At 45.3% G+C, this 15,569-nt stretch overlaps 1 protein-coding gene across 1 annotated transcript in view; it reads left to right on the top strand.

Annotated features, from left to right (window-relative positions):
* LOC129695265 (growth hormone receptor-like) overlaps nt 1-15,569 on the top strand; it is a 107,211-nt gene that overhangs the window by 66,416 nt on the left and 25,226 nt on the right. Inside the window, exons 2-6 of the mRNA XM_055632058.1 lie at nt 401-518; nt 2,721-2,875; nt 4,102-4,280; nt 7,114-7,276; nt 8,882-9,011. Coding sequence (XP_055488033.1) covers nt 401-518; nt 2,721-2,875; nt 4,102-4,280; nt 7,114-7,276; nt 8,882-9,011 — 745 coding nt within the window. The remainder of the gene's footprint in view (nt 1-400; nt 519-2,720; nt 2,876-4,101; nt 4,281-7,113; nt 7,277-8,881; nt 9,012-15,569) is intronic.

Raw genomic sequence — 15,569 nt, 5'->3', positions numbered from 1 at the left:
GTTCCACCCTGACTGCTGGTGCTGTCTGCAAGGAGTTTGTACGTTCTTCCCATGACCTGCGTGGGTTTTCTCCAGTTTCTTCCCACACTCCAAAGACGTGGAGGTTTGTAGGTTAATTGGCTTCTATAAACTTGCAAATTGTCCCTAGTGTGTGTAGGGTAGTGCTAGTGTAGGGTGATCGCTGGTCGGCGCGGATTCGGCGGGCCGAAGGACTGGTCACGCGCTGTATCTCTAAAAGCCTTCTTCATCACTCTGTCTGCCAGCGTTGCCACTTTCAGGGAACTCTGCCCTTGTCTCCGAGAATGTAATCCTGTGCAGGAATTTGGGAAGCCACAGACTTATCTCCTCCCTTGCATGGTGGCTCATCATCAAACGTCTTCTTTCTCCTCTCTTTCCAAAGGGCCTCGGATCACGGAATGCCGCTCTTCAGAACAGGAGACCTTCACGTGCAGCTGGAGCGCTGGGCACGGCCGGAATCGTACCGACCGGGGACGGCTGAAGTTCTTCTACACAGAGGGGTAGGAGCTGCCAACGCTCACCTTCCACCCACCTTGATTGTTTTGAATGAATTAATGATGCTTTATTGTCACACGTGACAAGTCACAGTGATATTGTTTTTGCATACCCAAGGTATACAAAGAGTCGCCACCTGAAGGGCACAGACAAAGTTACAAGTATCCCATTTTAACACAAACCATTTTTAACACATTCCATTTGTGCCCCCCTCCTTAGTTATTGGTGGTTCCCCCCACGCCAGGTAACCTGTGTATAGTTTAGTTTAGTTTAGAGATACAGTGTGGAAACAGGCACTGCAGCCTGCTGAGTCACATCCTCAATAACTTGGGATAGATCCATCAAGTCCTGGGAATTTATCCAACTCTTGAAGAAATGCTCTTCAAGAAATCCAACACCACTTTCGCCTTGATCTCAAACTGCGCATTACTGATCTCACTATTCTCCTTATCCTTCCCCTTGGTGGACACAGATGCAACATACTCATTTAGTACCTTGCTGACATCCCCAGACTCCAAGCAAAAATGTTCTCCTTTGTCATCCTTTTTGCCCTGGCCATCTTCTTTTTTAAATGCATGCATTTTAAGAGTTTATTTTAAGAGCTTATTTGTTTATCATGGGTTTAGGTGACTTTTGACCCAGCATTTACAATTTAAATTCACATTGATCTTGTCGTTTATTTCACAGTATAATCAGCAATAAACATGGTACTGGCTAATTACAATTGGACAGCTAAGTTGGTGGTGATTATTGTTGCTTTTACCAGTATGTTCAACAGGATAAGGCTTGTATGTAATACTACTTCTCCAGAGTTTAGTTTAGTTTAGTTTAGTGATAACAGTGCGGTAACAGGCCCTTCAGCCCACCGAGTCCACACCGACCAACAATCTCTGCACATTAACACTACCCTACACACACACTAGGGACATTTATTTTACAGTTATACATTTATACCAAGCCAATTAGCCTACAAACCTGTACGTCTTTTGAGTGCGGGAGGAAATGGAAGATCTTGGAGAAAACCCACGCAGGACACAGGCCGAACGTACAAACTCCATACAGATAGCACCCCGTGGTCAGGATGGAACCCGGGTCTCTGGCAGGAGGCAGTAGCTCTACAGCTGCACCACAGTGCCGCCCAACCAGAACAGAAGCTAGACACGAGACAATAGACATTAATTGTCACATGCAGCAATTGGTACAGTGAAATTTGTGGTCATCATACAGCCACACGAATAAAATAAAGAACACAGAACACGATAAACATAAACATCCCCACACAGCGGTATCAAAGTTTCCCACTGTGAGGGAAGGCACCAAAGTTCAGTCGACCTCCTCTTTGATGTTCTTTGATGACCAGGACTTTAATTAGTGGGAGGATTTAGTGAAACTGGGAAAGTGCAACTCAGGTACAAGTACTGACTTGAGAGGCGGCGAATAATAAATATCAAAACTTAGAATAGAGAGAAGTTTTACAAAAGGTGACTGAAGTGAAAGGAGAGGTCCGTAAATGATGGTGCAATACAAGAGGAAGTCAAGAGGATAACCATCAGTAAGACCAAACATAGACTGGACGATCGTTTCGCTGGACACCCCCGCTCAGTCCGCCTCAACCTACCTGATCTCCCGGCTGCCAAACACTTTCATTTCCCCCTCCCATTCCCACACTGATCTTTCTAGCCTGAGCCTCCTCCACTGTCAGAGTGAGGCCCAGCGCAAATTGGAGGAACAGCACCTCATATTTCACTTGGGCAGCTTACACCCCCAGCGGTATGAACATTGACTTCTCTAACTTAAAGTAACCCTTGCATTCCCTCTCTCCGATCCCTCCCCCACCCAAGTTGTCGTACCAGCTTGAAAGTCGTCGTGTTGAGTCTCATTGTCTGTGACACATTTTCACCTAGCCCACAGCTAACAACGGCTATGTTTCCTTTATCATTGTCACTGTTTTGCGTATCTTTCATTCATTTGTTCTATATCTCTCTACATCGCCGTCTCTATCTCTCGTTTCCCTTTCCCCTGACTCTTAGTCCGAAGAAGGGTCTTGACCCGAAACGTCACCCATTCTTTCTCTCCAGAGATGCTGCCTGTCCCGCTGAGATACTCCAGCTTTTTGCGTCTACCTAACCAGTGTTGCACTTAACTCAAGGAATTGTTACGTGTCCATTTCACTGAAGACTGGTGACTGATGGTTATTTTCTGTCCAGGAAAAGTCCCAGCTGGAGGGAATGTCCAGAGTATATCGCCAGAGAAAACCGCTGCTACTTCAATCAGACCCACACATCAGAGACCGAATACTGTGTTCAACTAAAGTTGGATAGCATCACACACGACCATCGGTGCTTTGTACTCGCTGAAATAGGTAAATATGCTACGTTGATGATCTTCATAAGAGAAAGGAGCAGAGTTAAGCCATTCGGCCCATCAAATCTACCCCACCATTCAATCATGGATGATCTATCTTTCCCTCTCAACCCCATTCTCCTGCCTTCTCCACATAACCCCTAACGACCATACTAATCAAGAATTCTTCATCAGCGGGTGAGGCAGCATCTATGGAGCGAAGGAAATAGGCAACATTTCGGGCCGAAACCCTTCTTCAGACTGAAGAAGGGTTTCGGCCTGAAACGTTGCCTATTTCCTTCTCTCCATAGATGCTGCCTCACCCGCTGAATTTCTCCAGCATTTTTGTCTACCTTCGATTTTCCAGCATCTGCAGTTCCTTCTTAAACAAGAATTCTTCATCTCTGCCTTAAATACATCCATTGACTTGGCCTTCGCAACCGTCTGTGGCAATGAATTCCACAGATTCACCACCCTCTAACTAAAGAAATTCCTCCTCATCTCCTTCCTAAAGGAATGCCGTTTATTTCTTAGGCTATGACCTCTGATCGTAGACTCTCCCACTAGTGGAAACATCCTCTCCACATCCACTCTATCCAGGCCTTTCACTATTCAGTAACATGTAATGAATTAGGGAATAGTATTTTGCAGTACGCGGGCCAAAATGGTTCTAATGTGATTTTGATTGGGAATTGGACGACCACTTAAAAGTTACTTTGGTAACTGGCTGGGGAAAAAGATGTTTTGGAAAATCAAACAGTCCGGTGGGGGGGGGTGGTGGGGGGGGGGGGGGGGGGGGGGGGGGGGGGGGGAGGTTTCCACGTAACCTTCCCACAGTAATCAGACGTCATTGTCTCTTAAGAACACGGTTGCTGTGGGAGGTCTTTGAAATTGACAAGCGATTGTTTCTGTTGACACGTGCAGTGATACTCAAATTAATCAATTTAACATGTAGCCGTTATGCATTTCAGGCGTACAGTAACAAAAATAAACGTATTGTTATTAACCATAGTTTTATTTTTAATACATAACTTGCTGGTTTTCACTGTAACGTGAGCAAAGCACGAAGTGCTGGAGGTACTCAGCGGATCAGGCAGCATCTGTGGTGCTGTCGTCTGTTCATTTCCGTGCACAGGCGCTGAGTTCCTGCAGCACCTTGTATTTTGCTCCAGATTCCAGCATCTGCAGCCTGTTGTGTTTCCATTTCACTGTAACATTCTGTACTATTTTCTCTCATTCTTACAGTAAAGCCAGACACCCCAATCTCCTTGAACTGGTCGCTCTTGAACATCAGTCAGTCGGGGTTGTTCATGGACATACAGCTGTGGTGGGAAGTTTCAGCTGAGCTTGATGCCAGCTCTGGCCACATCCCACTCAAATTTGAAATCCAGTACAAGCCCAGCGACACAGACATGTGGAATGTGGTATGTATCTTCAGTCAGGTCTTTGCAAGGGAACAGATGCTTTACTTTGGGTCAAAGTCTGCAGTTGTTTACTTTACAGATACAGCATGGAAACAGGCCCACCAAGTCCACACTGACCATCCATCACTGGTTCACGCTAGTTCTATGTTATGTCACGCTGCCTCAGCAAGGCCAGCAGCATAAACAAGGATGAGTCGCACCCAGGCCACTCCCTCTTCTCCCTTCTCCCATCGGGCAAGAGGTACAGAAGTGTGAAAACGCACACTTCCAGATTCAGGGACAGTGTCTTCCCAGCTGTTATCAGGCAACTGAATCATCCTATCACATTGGTGACCATTGGTGACCCTCGGACTATCCTAGATCAGACTTTGCTGGCTTTACCTTGCACTAAACGTTATTCCCTTATCATTTATCTCTGCACTGTAAATGGATCAATTGTAGTCATGTGTAAGAAGGAACTGCAGATGCTGATTCAAAACGAAGATAGACACAAAATGCTGGAGTAGCTCAGCGGGACAGGTTGCATCTCTGGAGAGGAGGAATGGGTGACGTTTCGGGTCGAGACCCTCCTTCAATGGTTAGGGTTAAGGGGAACGAGAGATATAGACGGTGATGTGGGGAGATAAAAGAACAGGCCATTGTAAGCTGTTTGTAGGGTGAAAATGAAAATCTAGTGCGACTTGGGTGGGGGAGGGATAGAGATAGAGGGGGAATGCCGGGGTGAAGTGAGATAAATCACTATTCATACCACAGGGCTGTAAGCTGCCTAAGTGAAATATCATCATAATCATACTTTATTAGCCCAGTATGTTTTGCAACATATGAGAAATTTGATTTGACTATACCAATAAAAAGCAACAAAACACAGAATATGTGTGTATATGTGTGTGTATATATGTATATGTGTGTGTGTGTGTGTATATGTGTGTGTGTGTATATGTGTGTGTGTGTGTGTGTGTGTGTGTGTGTGTGTGTATGTGTGTGTGTGTGTGTGTGTGTGTGTGTGTGTGTGTGTGTGTGTGTGTGTGTGTGTGTGTGTGTGTGTGTGTGTATGTGTGTGTGTGTATGTGTGTGTGTGTGTGTGTATGTGTGTGTATGTGTGTGTGTGTGTGTGTGTGTGTGTGTGTGTATATGTGGGTGTGTGTGTGTGTGTGTATATATATATATGTGTGTGTACAGTCTGAAGAAGGGTCTCGACCCGAAACATCACCCATTCCTTTTCTCCAGAGATGCTGCCTGTCCTGCTGAGTTACTGCAGCTTTTTGTCTTATCTTGTGTGTGTATATGTATGTGCATGCATGTATATATATATATATATATATATATATATATATATGTATGTGTGTGTGTATATGTATATATATATGTGTGTGTGTGTATACAGTATGTATATTATATAGTTTTAAAATGAATCAACATTTAGCAACAATTTTTCCCAACAATTTCCAACGTTGGGAACATGTGTTCACGTTGGGAACAACTTGTAATAGATTAACTGAGTTCTAAGTCCAAACAAATAAATGTTATAATTCATCCATTTACATTATCAATTAGCTTGTTAGGTTTTATAAACATCAGTATCACATTACTGGTGTGGACCGTCATAAAAATAGCACTGAGTTCAGTTTCATTTATTATTGTCACATGCACTGAGATACAGTGAAAAGGTCTTTTGTTTCGTGCTATCCAGTCACAAGAAAACTATACATGATTACAATCAAGCCATCCACAGTGCACAGATACAGGATTAAGGGAATAAAGGAGGGTTGGGAATAATCATCTTAAAATCTTTAGGTTTTACCCCTGCTCACAGCATCTCATCCCAGTCAATTAAGTTAGTTGAAAAGACATTGGCGTCTCTCCTCAATTCATGTTCATAAGTTCTAGGAGCAGAATTAGGCCATTCAGCCCATCATGTCTACTCCGCCATTCAGTCATGGCTGATCTACCTTTCCTTCCTAACCCCATTCTCCTGCCTTCTCCCCATAACCCCTGACACCCATACTAATTAAGAATCTATCTCTGCCTTAAAAATATCCATTGACTTGATCACCACAGCCTACTGTGGCAATGAATTCCACAGATTCACCACCCTCTCTTAAGAATAGCAGAGTCAGGGGATATGGGGAGAAGGCAGGAACGGGGTACTGATTGCGGATGATCAGCCATGATCACATTGAATGGCGGTGCTGGCTCAAAGGGCCGAATGGCCTACTCGTGCATCTATTGTCTATTGTTTATTGTCTGACCAAATAAATTCCTCCTCATCTCCTTCCTAAAGGAACGTCCTTTAATTCTGAGGCTGCGACCTCTGGTCCTAGACTCTCCAATTGTTGACATGCATTTCATATTTATTTAATGGATGTTGGTAGGTGAGAGATGACCTCAGTAGCAATCAATAGGGATGGTGGGTCTTGCATTCAGTACCACCGAGGCATATCGAAGCACTGACATTTCCCTCTCCGGGGATAAAACCAAAACAATGATTGCAGAGGTGTTCTGACAATCTGAGGCTGCCCCATTCCAATTAAGTCCCGACCATCTGGTCTTTAGTTGAGTTTAGAAATACAGTGCGGAAACAGGCCCTTCGGCCCACCGGGTCCACGCCTACCCATGATCGTCACACACTAACACCAAGATCCCAGAGAAAACCCACGCAGGTCACGGGGAGAAAGTACAAACTCAATGCAGACAGCACTCGTGGTCAGGATTGAACCCGGGTCTCTGGCGCTGTGAGGCAGCAACACTATCGGTGCATCAGCATGCCATCCTGGTCGTTTCACCTGTAATAGATTATGGTACGGGAGATTGCTGAATTTCTCTGTCTTTGCAGATGGAAACCTTGCCTGGCCAACCTCCCCCTCAGCCGCTGTACAGATTTGCTACAGGGAAGCAGTACGTCATACGACTGAGATGCGTTTACTACGACGTCGGAAATTACAGTGAATTCAGCGACGTTTTAAGAGTCTTCCTTCCAACACCGCAATCAATAGGAGGTGAAATGAACGTTAGAACCCATGGAATGTGGGATTTGGTGTGGAAGAGTTTTCTGGAGACGGTATTTAAAGATTGTATGAGTTTGGCAGTGTTTCAGTGAGAGCTCTCAGTGGCAGCTTGTGGATGCAGACGTACTGTGGTTGTGCTGGGTAGAAGCTGCTGCATATAGAACATGTACACTCAATGGGTTAGACAAGAGAAAGATTGCCAGGCTTTGCTGTTATTGTTCTCATTAGAAAATAGACTGGCAATTATGGTGTAGGAAGGAACTGCAGATCCTGGTTTAAACAAAAGATAGACATATATATATACTAGATATATATATATATATACTAGACTAAGTGGGACCCGTTGGGTCCCAGCATCGCACAGGAGGGCTGGTCCCCCAACGCAATATCCCATCTCTCCACTAATTCCAATATTGGTGGCCAGGGGGGGGGGGGGGGGGGGGGGGGCTTTCTGGAGTGCTAATGTGGGTGTTGTGGGCTGAAGGGACTGGTTTCCAGAAGGCTAGTACGGACATTGTGGGCTGAATGGATTTTTGGGCTGGCGGCTCAATCACTCAAGCCTGGTGTGCTGGCAGCTCACTCACTCACAGCTAGTAGTTGACTCACGGCTATTCCTTGAAATTCCATTTCAAGCAGGGTGCAAGGCCACCAAATTCAAGTGCAGTTTCATACCATTTCAAGCAGGTTGCAAGGCCACTAAAGACAGAGAGTCGTGACCTCTCTCTCCTCCATCTTGCAGAGACTGAGCCACGCCCACACTGCCATTCATTGTGATCATCCACAATCAGTAACCCGTGCCTGCCTTCTCCCCATATCCCTTGATTCCGCTAGCCCCTGGAGCTCTATCTAACGCTCTTTTAAATCCATCCAGTGCATTGGCCTCTATTGCCTTCTGTGGCAGAGAATGCCATAAATTCGCAACTCTCTGGGTGAAAACGTTTTTTCTCACCTCAGTTTTAAATGAGCTCCCCTTTTATTCTAAGACTGTGGCCCCTGGTTCTGGACTCCCCCATCATTGGGACTAGTTTTTCCTGCAACTAGCTTGACCAGTCCTTTTATAATTTTATACGTTTCTATAAGATTCCCTCTCATCCTTCTAAGTTCCAGTGAATACAAGGCCACTCTTTCCAATCTTTCCTCATATGACAGTCCCTCCATGCTGGGGATTAACCTGGTGAACCTACGCTGCACGGATGTCCTTCCTCAAATAAGAACTCGGCATCATGTGCAGCACAGACATTGTGGAGTGAAGGCTGTAATGTGCTGTGTTACAACGTGTTGCCCATCACATACTGTTGGGATCATGGTCATACTTCCAAGTGCGGGGATCGATCCGGATCCCACAGCGGCAGCATCTAGCCAAACAGCATCGGAGGAGGGCTTGATTTCGGTGGTGTTCGAGGTTTAGCGAGCCGTCTGCATCAATGCCTTCCTTGTGCCTGATTACAGACAGTACAGCACAGGGACCGGCCCTTCGGCCCACAATGTCCGTGCTTGACACGGTGCCAAGACCAACACTGACTTGCCTTTGTGAGATCTACATCCCTCCATTCCCCGCATACCTCTCACGTTCTTCTTCTTCTTCTTCTGCCGCAGTTCCTTTGGAGAGGCCGAGCATCATTGAGTGCCGCTCACCAGAGCAGGAGACCTTCATGTGCCGATGGAGCGCTGGCAATTACCAAAACCTGACTCAACCAAGGCAGCTCAGATTCTTTTACACAAAGGGGTGAGTGGTGATGAAGACACGTTAATTGTTTAGTGCACCGTTATTTTATTCTCCACGAATGCTTTGCCTTTGTGTTGTTTTTCGTTTATTTTTGTCACATGTACCGAGGTACAGTGAAGAGGTTTGTTATGCATAATAACCAATTCGATCAGATTGATTAGTACCGGGTGTCAGGGGTTATGGGGAGAAGGGGTTGAGAAGGAAAGATAGATCAGCCATGATTGAATGGCGGAGAAGACTTGAAGGGCCGAATGGCCTAATTATGCTCCTACACATAGAACATAGATGGAACATATAAAATAGGTGCAGGGGGAGGCCATCCGGCCCTTCGAGCCAGCACCGCCATTCATTGTGATCATGGCTGATCGTCCCCAATCAATAACCCGTGCCTGCCTTCTCCCCATATCCCGTGATTCCACTAGCCCCTATAGCTCTATCTAACTCTCTCTTAAATCCACAATAAATACAATCAAGTTATTCCCTCTTCCCCCCTTTCCCGTCGGGCAGGGGATACAAAAGCTTGCAAGCACATACCACCAGATTCAAGAACAGCTTCTTCCACGCTGTTATCCGACCACTACATACCCCACTCCTAGGCTAGGGTGTAGTTCTGATCTTCCAACTATATTGTATACTATCCACTTAGATCAGATAATGCTCTACATAAACACTATCAAATCCAACTCAAGTACTGCAGGTAGAAACGAGATTGAGAGAGTAGAGTCACACAGCATGGAGACAGGCCCTTCGGCCCAGCTCCTCCTTGTTGACCAAGTTGCCCCATCTAAGGCAGTGCCATTTGCCCACCTTTGCCCCACGTCTCTCTACACATTTCCTATCCAAGTACCATGGAGTCATATAGTACGGAAACAGGCCCTTGGACCAACCTGCCCACATCGACCACGATGCCCCATCTACACTAGTCCTGCCCACACGTTTGGCCCATACCCCTCTGAACCTTTTCTAACCATGTACCTGTCCAAATGTCTTTTAAATGTTATTATTGCACTTGCCTCAACGACCTCCTCTGGCAGCGCATTCCACATACCCTTCACCTTCTGAATGAAAACATAGTCTCTTGTGTTCCTATGTCGTCTGGGTTTTGATTGCCCTACCCTGGGTAAAAGGCTCTGTGCATTCACCCCATCCCTTTATGTCTTTATACACTTGTGTAAGATCACCCCTCATCCTCCTGCGCTCCAAGAAATAAAGTCCTAGCCTGCCCAACCTCTCCCTATAGCTCAGGCCATCGGGTCGTGAAGTGGATAGTAAGCAGATATTATGTTTATAGAGGGATTGTATCAGATAGAGTCATAGAATAATAGTGTGGAAACAGGCCCTTCCACCAAATCTGCCCACACCAGCCCAAATGTCCCAGCTACACTAGTCCCATCTGTCCGCATTGGGTCCATATCCTTCCAAACCTGGCCTATCCATGTACCTGTCTAAATGTTTCTTAAACGTTGGGACAGTTCCTGCCTCAACCACCTCCTCTGGCAGCTTGTTCCATACACCCACCACCCTTTGTGTGGAAAAGATACTCCTCAGATTCCTATTAAATCTTTTCCCCTTCACATTTTGTCCTCTGGTCCTCAATTCACCTACTCTGGGCAAGAGACTCTGTGCGTCTACCCGATCCATTCCACTCATGATTTTGGACACCTCTATAAGGTCACCCCTCATCCCCTTCTGCAACCAGGGAATAGAGTTCCAGCCTACACAACGTCTCCCTGTCGCTCAGACTCTCTAGTCCTGGCAACATCCTCGTAAATCTTCTCTGTACCTTTTCAAGCTTGACAACATCTTTCCTATAACATGGTGCCCAGAACTGAAGGCAATGCATCATAGACATGGTGTAACAGATATAAATAGTGCATGCCAAATGTACTATGTGCTTTGGCTTGCAATATTATAGCCTGGTTTACATGGAAAAACTGATCATTTATTGTATATTTTTCTGGTGTTAATTTTTTTGTTTAGTTTAGTTTAGAGATACAGCGCGGAAACAGGCCCTTCAGCCCACCAATTCCGCATCGACCAGCGATCCCTGCACATGAACACTATCCTACGCCCACTAGGGACAATTTTACATTCATACCAAGCCAATTAACCTACAAACCTGTACGTCTTTGGAGTGTGGGAGGAAACTGAAGATCTCGGAGGAAACCCACGCAGGTCATGGGAGGATCGTACAAACTCCGTACAGACAGCACCGTAGTCAGGATCAAACCCGGGTCTCTGGCGCTGTAAATAGCAATGTTACAAAATTTTGAGATTTTAAAAATCACGTCTGCAATTTATCCCATCAGATAAAGCATAACAATAAGTTTAATTTGACACCTAATTCACTTTCATATCTCAAGTAATAAAAAAGTTATGGACATTTTCATACTAGGAAATTAGCATCTTGTTCCCTATTGATTTTCTATGGACATAACAAAAAAGCTGTGATCGTGGACAGTCAAAAGCCCATAACCTTCTTAAAAATTAAAAGAACTGAATGAAATTTTCAGTTATCATAGATTGAAGCATTCTGAAACAAATATAAAATAATCTTACTTGGATGACCTGAAATTAAAGCATATAATTAGTTAGTTACCCAATTGTAGCTAATTTCAAACTTCAATTACTAGATCTAAACATCTATCCATTTCTTAATAAATGATTAACGTTTTTAAATAGCCCAAGTGTCCAAATAATATTCACAAATAATTCACAATAAAACATGATTTTTAAATCTCATTTACATCAATTTATAGGCCAAATGGAAGGAATTTAGTGTTCAATTGCTGTAAATTAAAGTCAATTTAAATCGGCTTTCTAGTGGGTTCCTGTGAACGCGCTGGTTTAGAACGTTCACATTGCGCTGGATTTGTGCCCTCAAATGCCCAGAAAAATACTGCGGGATATAAAGAGCCCAAAATGAACTACTCGCTATAGAAAACTTTATATACAGGGTTCTTAAGAAGCCTCATTTAATGTAAAAATAAGGTACATACCTTTAATTGTTTGCTTTATAAAACCCTGGGGCTGCTAGAGGTTGCGGGTTGAGAGAGTGATTTTTAAACTACTATAACTATTATACAAGGCCATAAAAACTAATAATACCTTTTTGCGACGGGGTCTTTCAGCGATTTTCCGTTAATGATTTACTAGGCTGAACATTTTCGATTGCAACAGCCTAGTAAAAATCGCGTTTTAAACCCGCCCCCTCTAAACAGCGCCAAAATCGCGCACACAGGGTAGGGCAGATGCTCAGCCACGATTCAGGTAGGTTTTGTAACATACCTACTGTAAAGGCAGCAACTCTGCCACTGCGCCACCGCGCCACTGATAATGGCCCTCGAAAAGGCAGCCAGTGTCATCAGAGGCCCACACCACCCTGGCCAGGCTCTCATTTCACTCCCCCCATCGGGAAGAAGGTACAGGAGCCTGAAAACTGTAATGTCCAGGTTCAGGAGCAGCTTCTTCCCTGCAGTCATCAGGCTCTTGAGCACTGCACACACAAATTGACTTGGTCGCACTAGGGATTTTGGGCTTTTATAGTTTTTGAAAATAATTTATTGAATTTTTTTGTTTTTTTATTATCTATGAGTACTGCGTTTATAGACTTGTTTTGCTGCTGCAAGTAAGATTTTCATTGTTCTGTTTATGGTACATATCACAATTAAATAACCTTAGACCTGTAAAGTTGCAGCAAGTAACTATTTCATTTTTCCTATCCCAGTGACAATTAAACTCTCTTGACTTGATGTTAAGCCAAGAAACAGTCCCTTGGAAACCGTGGGTCTGGGTCGACCATAAATCCCCTGTTTTTAGTTGAGTTTAGTTTAGAGATACAGCACGAAAACTGTCCCTTCGGCCCACCGAGTCCGCGCCGACCAGCGATCCCCGCACATTAACATCCTGCACCTACTACGGACAATTTTTACATTTACACCAAGCCAATTAATCAACAAATCTGTACGTCTTTGGAACGTGGGAACCGAAGATCTCAGAAAAAACCCACGCAGGTCATGGGGAGAAGATACAAACTCCGTACAGACAGCACCCGTAGTCGGGATCGAACCCGGGTCTCCGACGCGGCATTCGCTGTAAGGCAGCAACTCTACCACTGCACCACCGTGCCGTGTCTCTGATCCTGCCACCGCCCATTTTATTCTCCCTACATTCCCTTCAACTTGCCCAGATTCTACCACCCGCCCGCACACTAGGAGCAATTTACACCATTAACCCTCTGACCCGCATATCGTTGGGATGTGGGAGGAAACTGGAGAGACTGGGCGCATCACGGCTTGGTTTGGGGACAGCTCCATCCAGCATAACAACAAATTGCAGCGAATTGTGGACGGAGCCCAGACCATCACACAAACCAACCTCCCTTCCATTGACCCAATCTACACCTCACGCTGCTTCGACAAGGCCAGCAGCATAATCAAGGACCAGTCGCACCCTGGCCACTCCCTCTTCCCCCCTCTCTCATCGGGCAAAAGGATTAGAAGTGTGAAAACGCACACCTCCAGATTCAGGGACAGTTTCTTCTCAGCTGTTATACCAAATTAGAAAATACAGCGTAACAAAGTGTGGAAACCTGCAGTTTGGTAGTAGGAATAAAGGCGTAGACCCTTTACTTCACTGTATTCCATCTGCCACTTCTCTGCCCACTCTACCAACCTGTCCAAGTCCTTCTGCAGACTCCTGCTTTCTCTACACTACTTGCCCCTTCACCTATTTTCGAACCATTGGCAAACTTGGCCACAAAGCCTTCAATCCCTAAATCATTAATATACAACGTGAAGAGTAGCGGCCACAGCACCAACCCCTGCGGAACTCCGCTAGTCACTGGCAGAAAAAGCCCCCTTCACACCCACTCTTTGCCTTCTTCCATCCAGCCAACCTGCTGTCCAAGCTAGTATCTGCCCATTGATACCCTGGGCTCTCATCTTTCTTAAGCAGCCTCACATGTGGCACCTTATCAAAGGCTTTCTGAAACGCTAGGTGACCAACATCTACAGACTCTCTCTTGTCTGTCCTGCTATTTACTTCCTCAAAGAATTCCAGCTTCGAGGGCCGAGGGGCCTGTTCCCAATCAGTATCTCTAAACTAAACAAAACCGCAAAAAGATTAGCATTGCACTGGAGATTTAGAGAAGCCGTCTAATTCTGGAGCTGGACTGAGACAAACCTACTGTAAGTAGGCGACAGTGAATGATATCTCTTTGGATCTGTTGTGAGTTCTTTCACACTGGAAACTGTTTCTGGCACTTGCTGAGGCATAGAGTCATAGATACAGTGTTCTACAATGTGATACAGTGTAGAAACAGGCCCTTTAACCAAATTCCCCATACCAGCTACACTAGTCCTACCTGCCTGCGCTTGGTTCATATCCCTCCAAACCTGTCCTATCCATGTACCTGTCTAACTGTTTCTTAAACGATGGGATACTCCCAGCCTCAACTACCTCTGGCAGCCTGTTCCATACACCCACCACCCTTTGTGTGAAAAAGTTACCCCTCAGATTCCTATTAAATCTTTTCCATTTCACCTTGAACCTATGTCCTCTGGTCCTCGATTCCCCTACTCTGGGCAAAAGACTCTGTGTGTCTTCCCGATCTATTCCTCTCATGATATTATACACCTCTATAAGATCTCCCCTTATCCTCCTGCGCTCCAAGGAATAGAGACCCAGCCTACTCAACCTCTCCCTATAGCTCAGGCCCTGGCAACATCCTCATAAATCTGTACTGCATTACTGGAGAGAAGCAATGGGTGACGTTTCGGCTCCAGACCCTTATTCAGACTGAGGGTCAGGGGAGAGGGAGACATAGAGATATGGAAGGGTGAGGTGTAAAAACACCGATCAAAGGGGACAATGCTCAAGGAAATGTGGAATGGATCGTTGTTGGCTGAGGGGAAGGTGACAACGAGGCATGCAATCAGTAATATTTAATCAGGTGGACAATGAAACATCGGAGAATTAGGATGGGGGAAGGAATGGGGAAAGAGGGAAAGCAAGAGTTAGAGAAATTAAGATTCATACCGCTAGGGTGTAAGCTGCCCAAACAAAATATGAAGTATTGTTCCCCCAATTTGAGCTGGGCCTCACTCTGACAACGGAAGAGGCCCAGGACAGACAATAGACAATAGATAATAGACGATAGACAATAGGTGCAGGAGTACACCATTCGGCCTTTCGAGCCACCACCGCCATTCAATATGATCATGGCTGATCATCCCCAATCAGTACCCCGTTCCTGCCGTCTCCCCATATCCCCTGACTCCGCTATCTTTAAGAGCCCTACCTAGCTCTCTCATGATAGTATCCAGAGAACCGGCCTCCACCACCATCTGAGGAAGAGAATTCCACAGACTCACAACTCTCTGTGAGAAAAAGAGACAGAAAGGTTAATTGCTCGATTTCGGAACATATGACAATAAATCACTCTTGACTTGATTTTTTTTTTGTGAAAAGTCATCTGTCCATTCCTTCCGCTGATGCAGGCTGATCTGATGAGTTACCCCAGCACGTGTGTGTTTCGTCCGACATTGTATGTTGACG

The sequence above is a fragment of the Leucoraja erinacea genome, chromosome 3, assembly GCF_028641065.1.
Source record: "Leucoraja erinacea ecotype New England chromosome 3, Leri_hhj_1, whole genome shotgun sequence".
NCBI classification, from domain to species: domain Eukaryota; kingdom Metazoa; phylum Chordata; class Chondrichthyes; order Rajiformes; family Rajidae; genus Leucoraja; species Leucoraja erinaceus.
This window is presented reverse-complemented; position numbering and strand designations above follow the sequence as displayed.